Source organism: Ascaphus truei, chromosome 1, assembly GCF_040206685.1.
Source record: "Ascaphus truei isolate aAscTru1 chromosome 1, aAscTru1.hap1, whole genome shotgun sequence".
NCBI lineage: Eukaryota > Metazoa > Chordata > Amphibia > Anura > Ascaphidae > Ascaphus > Ascaphus truei.
In genome coordinates this window covers 415,024,991-415,040,034 of record NC_134483.1, presented here as the reverse complement: position 1 = coordinate 415,040,034, position 15,044 = coordinate 415,024,991, and the positions used below count along the sequence as shown (strand labels likewise).

The window sequence follows — 15,044 nt, the reverse complement described above, 5'->3', positions numbered from 1 at the left end:
TAAATCTCAAAGGTCCATTACCTATATATAGTTCAGTGTATATCAAAAAGTTAAAGAAATTTGCGATGAACATGTATATTCCAGCATTAGCATCTGCCTTACCTGTTGGAACCTAATGTCGATATCAAAGGATATAGGCTCGTGGGGATTGCAGATAATTGGCACGGTATACTCCTGGTTAGGGGATGAACTGCATGGGATCAGCTTCACTGTATATGTGCCAGAGTAGTCACGTACCTAGCAAATTGTAGAACAATGCCAGATGTTAGAAGAAGGCAAGAGATGAATGTCACGCCTTGTGCCCATCAGTGTGCTGCACACACAGCCCCAAGAAGATTTAGGGTCTCATTCAATATACTTCGAAACGGCTGATCATACAGTTATTAGCCAAAAACTCCCATTAACTTCAGTGAATACTTTACATATGCTTATATCCCCATAATTAATTGAGATACCCTATTTATTGCTTATTGTAACCATGCACCGTTTCCTTTTACTTTGCCTAGAATTTGAGGACCAGTACAAATACTAGAAAAAAAAACCTCCCACAAAATACAGTTCTATTACATAGTTTTTAGACAAATGTCTGTTTATCTTGTATTTTGTATTATTTCTGATGATTGATAAATCCTTTAAAGTAAATAAAATCTAGGTGTTTGTTTATTTTTCTCCCTTCCCATTTGAAGAGCGCAATATATACAAAGAACACAATGTTAGTTTTATTTAGTGATAATGATCTGCAACTGTGTTAACCCTGCACAGGGTGAGGGGTGAAGGGAGGTAAACAAAATGACTGAGGATTTAGGTAGATTGGAGGAGTTTGGCAATCACAATTGAATGCCAAAATGTACAAAGGCATAATACAGGATTAATGGCATTATAATGTCAACTACTGTAGAGGAAAGGAACCTGGGAGTCATTATTTCAGCAGACGTCAGAGTAGGCGAGCAATGTAACAAAGCAGTGTGGAAAGCGAGCAAGATGTTAAGTTGTATAGGGAGAGGTATTAGCAGCAGAAAGACAGGGGGGTTAATGCTCCTTTGTAGATAATTGGTGAGACCTCGTCTAGTGTACTGTGTTCAATTCTGGAAACCAGATCTCCAGACTGACTTAAATAAATGGGAGATTGTGCAAAAAAGGGCTACTAAGATGGTGCAATATCTACATACCGTAGCATAAGGCTTGTCCAGAAAGACTACATATGTGCAGCTTAGATGATGGAAGGGAGAGGGAGGATATGATAGAAAATGTCAAATATAAAGAGATGCAACAAAGTACAGGAGGAAAGCATATTCCAAAGAAATAGAAGTGCTAGAACGAGAGGTCCTCTCAGAAGTTGGAGGGTGGCAGGCTAAAGGGGGAATGTGAGTAAGTACTACTTCACCGAAAGGCTGGAATAGACTTCCAACATAAGTGGTAGGCGCTAATAGAGTAAGGGAATTCAAACATGCTTGGGATAGACATATCCTCAATATGTAAGGAATCCAAGGATCAAATAAGGTGTGAGGCTTTACAGCAGTTAGGGAAATGGGCAGACATGGTGGGTCAATTGGCTCTAATTTCCCATCAAATTCTATGTTTCTATGAAAAATACAAAGAAGATGGTGTTTAAAATCCTAGATTTCGACAAATAGGAACTCTTAGTAAACAAAAAGAGAGCTACTAAATGTGCGTATCACTAGCATAGCAATGCATTTAAATGCAGAAAACAGTGGGCAATTTCGGATCCAAAATTCAGTAAAAGGGAACATATATCTTTGTCTGAATAAATCGTTTTTTAATTACTTTAATTTGTTTTGCAGGTCTAAACATAAACACTTGCTCAATGTATACAGAGAAAGATAATCTACTTAAACGATTCAATTAAACTCCATGCCTCGCAATGCCTGCAACCAGACAATTAAAAAAAAAAAAAAAAACCCTTTAACTCAATACGTACAGCAAAGTCTGAGATGAAGCTCCATTGCTGCCCAGGCTGGCTGAAGCTTGGCTCACTGCGTAAAAGGCTCAATGTGAAGGTGAGCCCAGGGTGTTCAACAGATATTACCATAGATGACAGAGATGTACCTGAAGCAGAAAGGAGATGATTACATAAAATAATACAGGGGATCAGTTTCAGTCTGCACTCACATCATAGGATACTACAATGTCATCTAATCAAAACAAGCAAAAGAGAGTCCTACTTGGAATTATAGGGAGCAGTATTGTAGGGCAAGATAATGGTGTTGCATGAGAAACAAGAGAAAAGTAACCTTCAACCTTTGTGTATCCTCTCTCCTGTTTTGTAGTTGTTTTCATTATATGAGACAAGATGTGAAAAGGGAGGGAAATTAAGGAGATCTTTTGATTTTATAATTGCAATTTATTTTATAATTTTTTTTGTTTTTTGAAAGGAGACAGCTGAAAGATTGTACATTTTCAGATAGGTATCATCTCTTTAATAAATTACATAAGGTAGGCTAGTATGTTTCCAGCTCTCCTTCTTTGTCCATTGTTCCTACTTCTTTCCTGCTCTTGTGAGAGAAAGTAACTGAGCATTACCTGGGTGAGACATCACAAACTGCCCCCGGAAGCGGATCTCAGTCTTAAAGTTCACCACCAGGCGTCCTTCTTCATTGATGCGCATGCTTGTTGGATAGAGAGATCCTGAAGAGAAAAGCACAGGACATGGTAATTATGATAAATTGTTGAAGTGTTGAAACCTATTTAATTAAATAATTAAACTATTTCCACATTTACCCTTTAATGCAAATATATATATATATATATATATATATATATATATAAATATATATATATATATATATATATATATATATATATATATATATAAAATCGAAAACAAATAATCGATACCATTATGTGGCTAACGAAATGTTTTTATTTGTGCGAGCTTTTGAGATGCAGTGATCTCTTCTTCGGGTGATGTTACAATTGATTAAGCCAAATAATTTACTTTCAAACAGGACAGCTAGGAATATTATCTCCGTGGGTTAAGCCTAACCCCCCCCCCTGTGCAGTATGAGATTTATGACTTAAGGTGTTAAATGGTCCCTGAATGTTTGTGATGTTAGAGTAAGCATGTATGTGTGTGTGTATGTGTGTAAATTGTAATTTATAAAGCACCCACAGTGTACTGTATACAGCGCTTTATAAAAGGTGTATCTAGGTTTATACACATACATACATACATGTGGTGCTGGTTTTTACCCCAGTTTTGTACTAAATAGCCTTTGATACAGAACTCACAATCAGTCAGCATTATGATGACATGAAACCTCAATGGCATTTTGGATCTCAGCATCTTTACATAAGCTTAGATGATACAGAACAAGTACCATGAGCTTACCCTGCAGCTCAGACTCTGGGGGTGTGCCTATGCCTTCGTTCCATAGGATGGCTGTGTCATAGACGAAGGTCAGTCTCAACTCCGACTGCAGGTCAAAGTGCTGCCACCCACCAACCGCAGCTGGCGAATGAAAAACATAGGACACGTGGAGGGGCACTCGCAGCGTGACATAGGATTGCACTAAATTCAATACCTGCAAGAACATGGACAAGGCTCATTACATATTTGTGGTGCATTTTTAGCAGCGCTCACAAGTCATGTTCTCACTGTTTGGCAAACATTATGAAATTATAAAATGAACTTTTCTGATAAAACTATGTTACAAGTGTTAACACAAAGCACGCTTTATATGGCAATATCTTTGTGTTGCCAAAATATATCTACTATCATAAAGTTGTGACTTTGTTATAACCTGTAACTTATTGCTCTGCTAAATCCTTGTCTCCAGCATTGAAGAGGATACATAGGTTAAAGGAAAATAGTATGATTATAATAAAATGTAATGTATCTATATATAAAAATGTAAATATATAAAATGCAAATGGTGAATATATCATGCTTCCAATGTAAATGATTTACTTATTTATGAATATGTTTATAAATATATGTTTGAGTACTATTGATCTTTGTGTCCTAGTTCTTGCCTTAGAAATGACTTCCCAGTAATGCTTCCCCCTGATATTTATCTGCAAGTCATGCAGTCCAGATTTGGCTGGATGTTATAGGTTATAATTATGAGAATGCGTTTCCGGAGTCCTATTCTTGGAATACAAAGAACACCTTTCTGCAGCCAGTTTTCATACCATTACACACAGACATAAGGGCGCACTGGAGGCTTTTGTCAGACACTAGCACAGCTGGGCACAAACAAATGCCTTTGACTGCATCATGTTAAGCCTTGAGAAAGTGGCTTCTATTCTTCAAGAGTTGGCTATTATGCATGAAGGTATATTTAATCTTCAGCATCCAAGACACCAGTATGTTATGATACATGCCTGCTGTGTTCTCTGAACTTCATTTATAGTTAAACAGGCACAGCAGAGACTCATCATCAACACCTACAGCACTACATGGAAAGGTGGCTGAGGGTGATGCAATCTCTTTTCATCTCATGAAAACAGATACAAAGGGACTGAAACTTCAGCCAAAAGCAGAAACATTTCAGGGAACAATAAGAGCTCATTTTCTCCAGGGAGCAGCCCCAAAACAAGGAATAATGAACCATACCACTAGAATTATAATCTGCGCCTAGCAGATTAAAATTGCTCCCATATAAAGAAGTCGTTTTTCAACCTTAGACTCGTTTATGACTTGCTGATGATGAATGCTCATCCTGTGTGGAAGAGTTTAGACTACAACGTTTGACTGACAAATTAGCTGCAAAAAGCTTGATAACAAAATATTATAATAATAATATTTTTTTTTAAAAACACTGCATCCAAATACTGAAAAAGTGCAAGTGACCACAGCAGAGTTATTGTATAGACATATTCCAGAGTCAAATTCTTCTTTGCATCATTATTTCTCCATAGAGAAAAATACTGGGTAATTTCACTATGTGGTTTAGACAAAAGAGGGAGAGTAAAGTCAATTTCTATAAACACCCTTTTTTCAAGAATGGATTAAGATGAACCCCGATTTTAATCTTACAGATCCTTGCAAATAAATGGGCCTTACAAAGTTAGCAGAATTACACAGCTCATACAACTCAGCCTGGGAGTGGAAATACAAGACTTCTTCTAACTGAAGTTTACTAATAGGCTATTGTTCTTGATAGGTGAAGGAATAGGAGAGTAAACTCCTATGCAATGCTCACAGGGAACGTCCATGTAAAGATTTATAACAGTTCAATTGTCTTTCCATAAACACACAGCATAGTTGCGGCTGACACGCGTCAGAGTACTTGCTGTTGCTGTTTTTATGTGCCAATAAATCTTTTTTGTACCCAGTAATTTGCAATTTTGGTCCTATGCTTTTTTCCAAGGCAGCTGCACCGCCATCCACGAACTTTCTGTATCGTTCTTGATAGTGTGGGATTGGTTGTAATATTTGTGTTAAGTGATATACCCCCAACATTACATAGTTTAGTATAAATGAGTATGCATGGCACTGGCGGGGGGGATTTGCTAGTTTTACTAAATGCTAAGAAGCAAAGATCCCTCCCTGTCTTACAACATATCACTCAGCAGAGCAGGATTGCTTGAAAGGTTAATGATAGTGGCGATGAGAAGAATGAGAGAGACAGAGGGAGATTAAAGGGACAATCCAACATAATAGTTAAAAAGTGGCTTCCTTAGAAAGATTCAATTCCCCTTCAAGTATCAGTGGTACTTATTTGTATACTGTGAAAAATCAGTGTTTCCTTTTTATCTGGATCTGCTAAATTCAAGCATATCAGCTACTTATTTATTTTTTATCTATGTGACTAATGATGGCATCAAAATTACTATACAAACTTAAACAAAGAACAAAACAAAAAGAAACACTCAACCTGTTGAGTTGAGGACTGACAAACAGGCCTATCCCCAAAACATATTAGATATAAGCAATATTTTCAAATAATGTTTTTTTAAGTGTTCCCCTTGTTTCTATCTAAAACAGACATTGAAAATTGGAGACAAGGATGTGCTTGATCCGCCCAAAGCACAAGGCATATCTTACAGTGGATTTATGCAGGTACCCGCCTTGTAAAAGGTTACAGAAGGGAATGGTGTTAGATAAATCATATCTCTGTATAGACTAAGCAACAAGACTGAAATCAGAGCTTCCCATCTAACACTTACTTGCCCGTCTGTCCCAATGCTGCCACTGCAGTCCGTTAAAAGCTCTGACATATCATAGTAGCTGTTGAATTCCCAGAGACAGGCCTCTAGGTTGAGGTTACGATAGAAGCGCAGAGTTCTAGCTGATCGCAGGGCAGTGCTGTACTGGTAAGGAGATGTCTCCCCAATCACTTCTGGGTTCTTCGTGTTGTCCATAAGGAAGCCATGCTTGGTTGGGATCTCATTATAATCCAGTAGGTTGGAACACTTGTGGTTGCCCACTCGGGTTCCATCAGGACTAAGAGTGAGTTCAAAGTTTGACATATGTCTGGTTGAGATGACTGGAAGCATACCTGACACACACAAAAAATACAAATAAAATGTATGATTACACTGTATATCATTCTTATGCCATTGCATACATGAACCCCTTTCCTTTATATATTTAATGTTTGTCTACACTTTGACTTCAAAATGTACCCCTGTAGCTCGATGCCCACATCATTTGGGGAAGTGAATGCATGTTTGAGCATTTACACAGACATCTGCAAAGGCATTAATGCCAGGTATGCTGCCAACGTGGTAAATTATTCATCACTTATCCCACTCCTGTAATAAAACATGATTACAAAAACTATGGGATTGAGGGGGTTTATATGTTTTAGGTATCGAAATGAACAAGGCAATGGCTTCTACACAATGCTTACCATCTATGTGAGGCATTGTTACTGTCAACTTTATCAGATTGGAATAATCAGGATCTTCAGGGCCTGTGTAGCGAATTTTTGCAGAGAAAGGTTCAGCGCCCACTGTTCCCGGAACACGCGGCTGGCAAAGTCCTAGGAAGAAGAGACACCTTTGTTTTAGGAAACATGCAAAAATACATACTTGCTAAATCCACAGGGAATTGTATTGCTGTAATAAAGCAAGTTGCCCTACGAGTGGCACTGCTCAGCAAGAATAGAAAATCGTGGTGTTGGAGGTTAATATACTTGGTGTTCTGCTGGCTAAGTGAATTTACTTATCAGTGAATACTCGCAATCCTGATGCACTTCCCCCTCCAATTATGTTCTACACAGTATACTGCTTACATTGTATTCTGTAAATCTCCCATGATATTCCATTTAAATGGAAAACTCTGTAGAGTTGGGGTTACATAGTCCCAATTGCTTAACTTCTTGCTTAAATGCATTTATGAAACTTTGTACATGATCTCCCTATACTGTCTGCCTAATTCTGCCAAGCGCCGCATACTGTACATTGGTGGCCCTATATAAATAAACACATACATACATACTGTACAGTGTTATCTTTTTAAACCTAAAAATGTCTTCAGTTCCATTTGATTTCAATAATTGCTGCACCTGCTGGTTATGTTCACATTACAATGTGTATGCATATGAAAACTCTCTTCCCACATCAGCTTCTGCTGTCTACAAAAAGTGGGTGTAGAAGTTTAATGCTACTAACCTTCATCTCTGCTGACAGTAAGAATGGGGCTCAGCAGCTCCAGACCAGCATCTGCATTGGCATTAACAGCCCGTGCTGCGCACTGAATCCTTGACCCAGCATGGAAGTAGATGGAATCTAATGTGATTGACTTGGTGTCCGTGAAGAAAGTATTGGAGTCGACTTCACGCATCGGACTGGTGACCCCGTCACTGCCACTTGGAGCGCTCACCAACCAGCGGTACCGAGATAGCGTGTCATTAATATTCTCAGCAGCACAGATGGACCCGGTTTTGTCATAGTCATAATATTTGGGATTGCATGCCTAGAGCAGATGAAATCCAAACAAATATGAATGAGAGTAAAATGTATTAATTCAATACAGTTTGATCCATTTCTGCCCAAAAACGGATGGTGAGGGTTGGTACAACCTCAAGTCTCAAAGCGCAAGGTTATTAAGGAATGGCCAAGACCACATAATAAAAAACAGGTTTGAGCCTTCCTTGGTTTAGCTGGGCTACTACCACCAATTCATACCAGATTTTTCCACCATCTCTACACCTCTGTTTGATTTAATAAAAGGGAGGAGTTTGGTCAAGGTAAAGTGGATCTGACCAAGCAGAGCAAGCCTTCCAAAAGTTAAAAGATGCATTGTGTGCACAACCCGTCTTTGTGACTTTAGACCAGTGTTTCCCAACTCCAGTCCTCAGGGAACACCAACAGGTCAGATCTCAAGGATATCTCTGCTCCAGCCAGGTGGGCCAATCAGCGGCTCAGTTATTTTGACTGAGACACCTGTGCATCCCTGCTCCAGCACAGGTGGGTCAATCAGCGGCTCAGTCATTTTGACTGACCCACCTGTGCTGGAGCAGGGATATCCTTAAGACCAGACCTGTTGGGGTTCCCTGAGGACTGGAGTTGGGAAACACTGGTCTAGACTTTTCCAAAGAATTCCAGGTCCAATGTGACACCTCCGATGTAGGGATAGGTGCTGGCCTCTCATAGAGACTTGGAGCGGAGAAAAAAATGTGAAATTGTAGAACAAGAGGGCTTGGAAATTACGTGGGCTCTAGAGTCCCTAAAATACTAATTGTTTGGTAGGAAATGTACGCTTATTATGAATCATGCCCCCCTAAAGTACATGCACCAGAATAGAGAAAGGAATGCCCGGGGACTCACTGGTTCCTAAGTCTACAAATGCTCAATTTTATGGTAGAACATGGCGCATACAAAACGGTAATTACAATACAGTATAATAACAATGAATAATTGTAAAGTAAAGGATATGTGACAGTGAAGTGAAGTCCTTTTCCAATGTCTATAAGTGAAATGGACTCTGTCCTCGACTTGGGTAGAATAAAGTCACTCTCATGCAGCAAGTTATATTCCTATGGTGTGAGACAAAAAACAGAGACACCACATTGCGCAGTATTGACTTGACAGCAAATGAAGTCCTCCCTTATATGCCTCTAAGTGAAATGCCCACTTACTAGATATAGAGTGGGTCTCATGCAGTTGAGAGAATCTGTATCCTTGTCTCTTCTGATCCAGACGTTCACAGGTTAACCCGAACCCCACGTGATGTTCCTGTCTTTCCTGGATCCTTGAAGAAACTCCGTCTCTGGAAAGTGCTTTCTCCTTCTGTGCTGATCTCCTGTATGTGCCTCCAGCATAGGGGTATACAAAAAACAGAGGATTGCGCAATAGTATAAAAAGCTTTAAGGACGCATCCTAACTAGCTGCAGAAATATACTCACAGATTCCGTGAGTTTTAAAAACAATTCAAACGCCCGACCCGGCTGTCCCACAGCACACCCCAGTCTCTGTCAGCTCCTGCTTCTGGTCGCGTGTGTCTCGCGCTATCCAGACTTGAGCGTGCTGACGTCACTATTCAGTGAACTGACCGGAGAGTGGATGAGAGTCCTGATTGACGTTCGTTTAGGCTCCTCCCTACGCGTTTCGTGATGGGGAACGTCACTTCGTCAGGGATTTGTGGAGCCTATGCAATCCCTTGTACTTAAATAGCTCGTTTTTAACTCATTGCGGGTCGGAACTTACTTAGACACTTAAACAATTAAAAGCACCACAGATGTATTCACTGCTGAATTAGTTGCAGTGGGGTTGAAAACCACCGTGGTGAAATACATTGCCAACAATGTTCAATTACAATATCATCATTACTCATATACATTCTGATGATTAATAATGAATATTAAAATGATAACTAATACAAATAAAATGTGTAAAAATTGTTATAAAGGAGGAACAGATATACTATATCACATGATTATAAAATCTAAATCTTAGAAGGTTAACAAGTAGCTCCAGTGAGGAATGAAACCACTATTTGAATAATCTGACCTCTACAGCATATGATTGAGTCTGGGGGCCCTCATAGGAAAGAAGCTAGATCAAAATCTATATTTAGACCTTTTGGGGAGAGCGTCTTTAGAGTGTAGATCCAGAAGCTCTCTTGCTGAGATACCTTCTGTAATCTATCTCCCCCTCTGATTCCCACTTTTGGGCTATCTATCCCTATGCACGTAAGACCCTCTGGTAACATGTTATGGTGTATCTTAAAATGGTTTGAAACACTATGTGTCTCCAAACCTTTTTTAATGTTGTATACATGTTCCGCGAACCTTCTCTTAAGGGGTCTTCCCGTCCTCCCCACATATTGTAGGCCACAGGGGCACTCTAAAAGATACACACAAAAGCTTGTTTTGCAAGTAATGAGACTTTGGATGACATAGCTTTTCCCAGTCACTTTGGATGTAAATCCTTTACATTTATGTCCAAAACTACAGCCTATACATTTTTTACAAGGATAGTAACCCTTGAGGTCTCCCAGCCACATAGTAGGACCCGATCCCTGGTTCTTTTTTGGGCAGCTTGGAGCTAGTTGTGATTTTAAATTCTGGGATTTTTTGTATACTATTTGTGGTTTACTTGGTAAAATGGACTTAAGGACAGGATCCCTTTGTAAAATCCCCCAATGTTTATTTAACACTTTTGCAATGCCTTGAGACATCCCATTGTACTGTGTGATAAATGGGATGAACACTTTATCAGTGTTCACTGGATTCTTTTTCTTAGATCTAATCAAGGCAGTTCTATCTGTGTCATTTGCGTTTTTTATCGCATTTTGCACCAGTACCTGATTGTCTTTTCTGTCCCTAAATTTTTCACCCATTTCCTTAATCTGCTCTTCATATACCTCTTGTTGCGAGCAGTTTTTCCTAATTCTTAAAGCTTGCCCCCTCGGAATATTTCTGATCCATTTTGAGTGGTGGTGGCTAGATGCCAATACATATGAGTTAGTGTTTACTTCCTTAAAAAATGTTTTAGTGTGTACCTTGTTGTTGACTGTGTACAGGGTGAGGTCTAGGAAATCTATAGACTGATTGCTATAGTTGAAGGTGAATTTGATATTATAATCATTATTATTTAGACAATGCAGACAGAGACTGGTAAAAAAAACAAAATGTATTTAACATCAGTAAGCATCAACTTACAGAAGTAGAAAGCAAGGTATTAGAAAAAGGACTGAGCTTGATCTTTGCTCAAGTCCAAGGGCCTAACATGTTCATATATATATTGATGTGCATAAGTATGTTAGGAAGTTAACCCTTAAAAAATACTTCATTAAGGATGCTGTTTCTAGAACTGAGTGTATGAATAACATACCTGTAGCTACAAGAAAACCTCCTTTCACCACACTAAAAAATCCCTCCACCTTCTATCCAAAAGCATGTAGGGGTAACCACATAGAGACATTTGCGGATATGGTGATAGGGGACTTGGAGACTTTAAGTCAGGATTTCAAGTGTAAGAAACAAAATCTGACGTTAAGGGAAAAAGAAGCAGTCAAATCACTAGCTAAAAACAACAACATAGTGATAAAGCCTGCTAACAAAGGGGGTGGGATAGTAATCATGGATAGGGAATACTATCAGGAAGAGGCCCAGAGAATACTGGCTGACAGGGACACCTATGCCATATTGGAGGGTAATCCCACCATGGAGTATACAAATACGCTATCAAAATGGTTGGAAAAAGGTCATGAAGAAGAAATTATCTGTAAAAGAGAGTTAGAATTTCTGACCGTGAAACAACCTAAACTCCCTCTCTTCTATTTCATCCCCAAGTTACATAAAAATCCCCTGAGACCCCCGGGAAGACCCATAATCTCGGGAATCGGGTCCCTGACGTCGAACCTATCGCAATTTGTGGATCATCTATTGCAGGATTATGTGGTTAAAATACCATCCCACCTCAAGGATACATCGCATGTGCTGCAGATCATTCAGGATCTCATATGGGATGAAGGCCTGATTTGGGTCACATGCGATGTAGTGTCCCTCTACACTGTCATAGACCACTCTAGGGGTTTGGAAGCTGTTGAGTGGGCCTTAAATACGGATGGCACTATGGAAGCCTCTGTCAAAGTTTTTGTTTTAGAGGCTATAAGATATATCCTCACTCACAACTATTTTTCACATGAGTGCAGATACTACCTCCAGACGTGCGGCACTGCAATGGGTACCAGGTTTGCACCTAGTTATGCGAACATTTTTATGGGGATGTGGGAAGAAAATTATATTTGGAACCACAACCCATATGGTGCAAACCTGGTGCTCTGGAAGCGCTACATCGATGATGTGCTGTGCGTCTGGAGGGGCACTATCGATGAACTAGAGGCCTTCAAGATTCATCTAAATAATAATGATTATAATATCAAATTCACCTTCAACTATAGCAATCAGTCTATAGATTTCCTAGATCTCACCCTGTACACAGTCAACAACAAGGTACACACTAAAACATTTTTTAAGGAAGTAAACGCTAACTCATATGTATTGGCATCTAGCCACCACCACTCAAAATGGATCAGAAATATTCAGAGGGGGAAAGCTTTAAGAATTAGGAAAAACTGCTCGCAACAAGAGGTATATGAAGAGCAGATTAAGGAAATGGGTGAAAAATTTAGGGACAGAAAATACAATCAGTACTGGTGCAAAATGCGATAAAAAACGCAAATGACACAGATAGAACTGCCTTGATTAGATCTAAGAAAAAGAATCCAGTGAACACTGATAAAGTGTTCATCCCATTTATCACACAGTACAATGGGATGTCTCAAGGCATTGCAAAAGTGTTAAATAAACATTGGGGGATTTTACAAAGGGATCCTGTCCTTAAATCTATTTTACCAAGTAAACCACAAATAGTATACAAAAAATCTCAGAATTTAAAATCACAACTAGCTCCAAGCTGCCCAAAAAAGAACCAGGGATCGGGTCCTACTATGTGGCTGGGAGACCTCAAGGGTTACTATCCTTGTAAAAAATGTATAGGCTGTAGTTTTGGACATAAATGTAAAGGATTTACATCCAAAGTGACTGGGAAAAGCTATGTCATCCAAAGTCTCATTACTTGCAAAACAAGCTTTTGTGTGTATCTTTTAGAGTGCCCCTGTGGCCTACAATATGTGGGGAGGATGGGAAGACCCCTTAAGAGAAGGTTCGCGGAACATGTATACAACATTAAAAAAGGTTTGGAGACACATAGTGTTTCAAACCATTTTAAGATACACCATAACATGTTACCAGAGGGTCTTACGTGCATAGGGATAGATAGCCCAAAAGTGGGAATCAGAGGGGGAGATAGATTACAGAAGGTATCTCAGCAAGAGAGCTTCTGGATCTACACTCTAAAGACGCTCTCCCCAAAAGGTCTAAATATAGATTTTGATCTAGCTTCTTTCCTATGAGGGCCCCCAGACTCAATCATATGCTGTAGAGGTCAGATTATTCAAATAGTGGTTTCATTCCTCACTGGAGCTACTTGTTAACCTTCTAAGATTTAGATTTTATAATCATGTGATATAGTATATCTGTTCCTCCTTTATAACAATTTTTACACATTTTATTTGTATTAGTTATCATTTTAATATTCATTATTAATCATCAGAATGTATATGAGTAATGATGATATTGTAATTGAACATTGTTGGCAATGTATTTCACCACGGTGGTTTTCAACCCCACTGCAACTAATTCAGCAGTGAATACATCTGTGGTGCTTTTAATTGTTTAAGTGTCTAAGTAAGTTCCGACCCGCAATGAGTTAAGAACGAGCTATTTAAGTACAAGGGATTGCATAGGCTCCACAAATCCCTGACGAAGTGACGTTCCCCGTCACGAAACGCGTAGGGAGGAGCCTAAACGAACGTCAATCAGGACTCTCATCCACTCTCCGGTCAGTTCACTGAATAGTGACGTCAGCACGCTCAAGTCTGGATAGCGCGAGACACACGCGACCAGAAGCAGGAGCTGACAGAGACTGGGGTGTGCTGTGGGACAGCCGGGTCGGGCGTTTGAATTGTTTTTAAAACTCACGGAATCTGTGAGTATATTTCTGCAGCTAGTTAGGATGCGTCCTTAAAGCTTTTTATACTATTGCGCAATCCTCTGTTTTTTGTATACCCCTATGCTGGAGGTACATACAGGAGATCAGCACAGAAGGAGAAAGCACTTTCCAGAGACGGAGTTTCTTCAAGGATCCAGGAAAGACAGGAACATCACGTGGGGTTCGGGTTAACCTGTGAACGTCTGGATCAGAAGAGACAAGGATACAGATTCTCTCAACTGCATGAGACCCACTCTATATCTAGTAAGTGGGCATTTCACTTAGAGGCATATAAGGGAGGACTTCATTTGCTGTCAAGTCAATACTGCGCAATGTGGTGTCTCTGTTTTTGTCTCACACAATAGGAATATAACTTGCTGCATGAGAGTGACTTTATTCTACCCAAGTCGAGGACAGAGTCCATTTCACTTATAGACATTGGAAAAGGACTTCACTTCACTGTCACATATACTTTACTTTACAATTATTCATTGTTATTATACTGTATTGTAATTACCGTTTTGTATGCGCCAGGTATTGTAATTCCACATTTGTATCAATATATTGTTTTTAGGGTTCACATGAGATTGTACCCTTAGTAGAATCACCAGGCAGCTTTAGCACACGCTTTAATGCACTGCACATATACACATTTGGTCTAGCGCTAGTTTAGTAATTTTTGTTAACACTTTATGGTAGAACATACTGTAGGGCCGGCTCCAAAGCCGGGAATGCAGATGCATTATCCCGAGTGTATGCCTCCTTTTGTACACTTGCTCAACCAACCACGCTTGAGCAAAGGGGGGGGGGGGGGATATGTGATGTAGCCATAGGCAAAGTACTTGAAGGGAGGTATTTAGGACCAAACACTTTCCTAGGCCTGTAATCTTTCTCCTCACCTGGGGACTATTTAATGGACTGCTGCTTTAATAAAAGAGAGAGAGAGAGAGAGAGAGAGAGAGAGAGAGAGAGAGAGAGAGAGAGAGAGAGAGAGAGAGAGACAGAGAGAGACAGAGAGAGACAGAGACAGACAGAGACAGACAGAGACAGAAAGAGACAGACAGAGAGAGACA

The 15,044-nt window shown here is 39.6% G+C and overlaps 1 protein-coding gene across 1 annotated transcript in view; it reads right to left on the bottom strand.

Moving 5' to 3' along the window:
- The window catches only part of FREM3 (FRAS1 related extracellular matrix 3), a 113,792-nt gene that overhangs the window by 7,842 nt on the left and 90,906 nt on the right, over window positions 1-15,044 (bottom strand). Inside the window, exons 14-20 of the mRNA XM_075614370.1 lie at window positions 7,582-7,885; window positions 6,819-6,950; window positions 6,133-6,464; window positions 3,350-3,542; window positions 2,542-2,646; window positions 1,940-2,067; window positions 103-237 (exon numbers count right to left, since the gene is read on the bottom strand). Of these exons, the coding sequence (XP_075470485.1) occupies window positions 103-237; window positions 1,940-2,067; window positions 2,542-2,646; window positions 3,350-3,542; window positions 6,133-6,464; window positions 6,819-6,950; window positions 7,582-7,885 (1,329 nt within the window). The remainder of the gene's footprint in view (window positions 1-102; window positions 238-1,939; window positions 2,068-2,541; window positions 2,647-3,349; window positions 3,543-6,132; window positions 6,465-6,818; window positions 6,951-7,581; window positions 7,886-15,044) is intronic.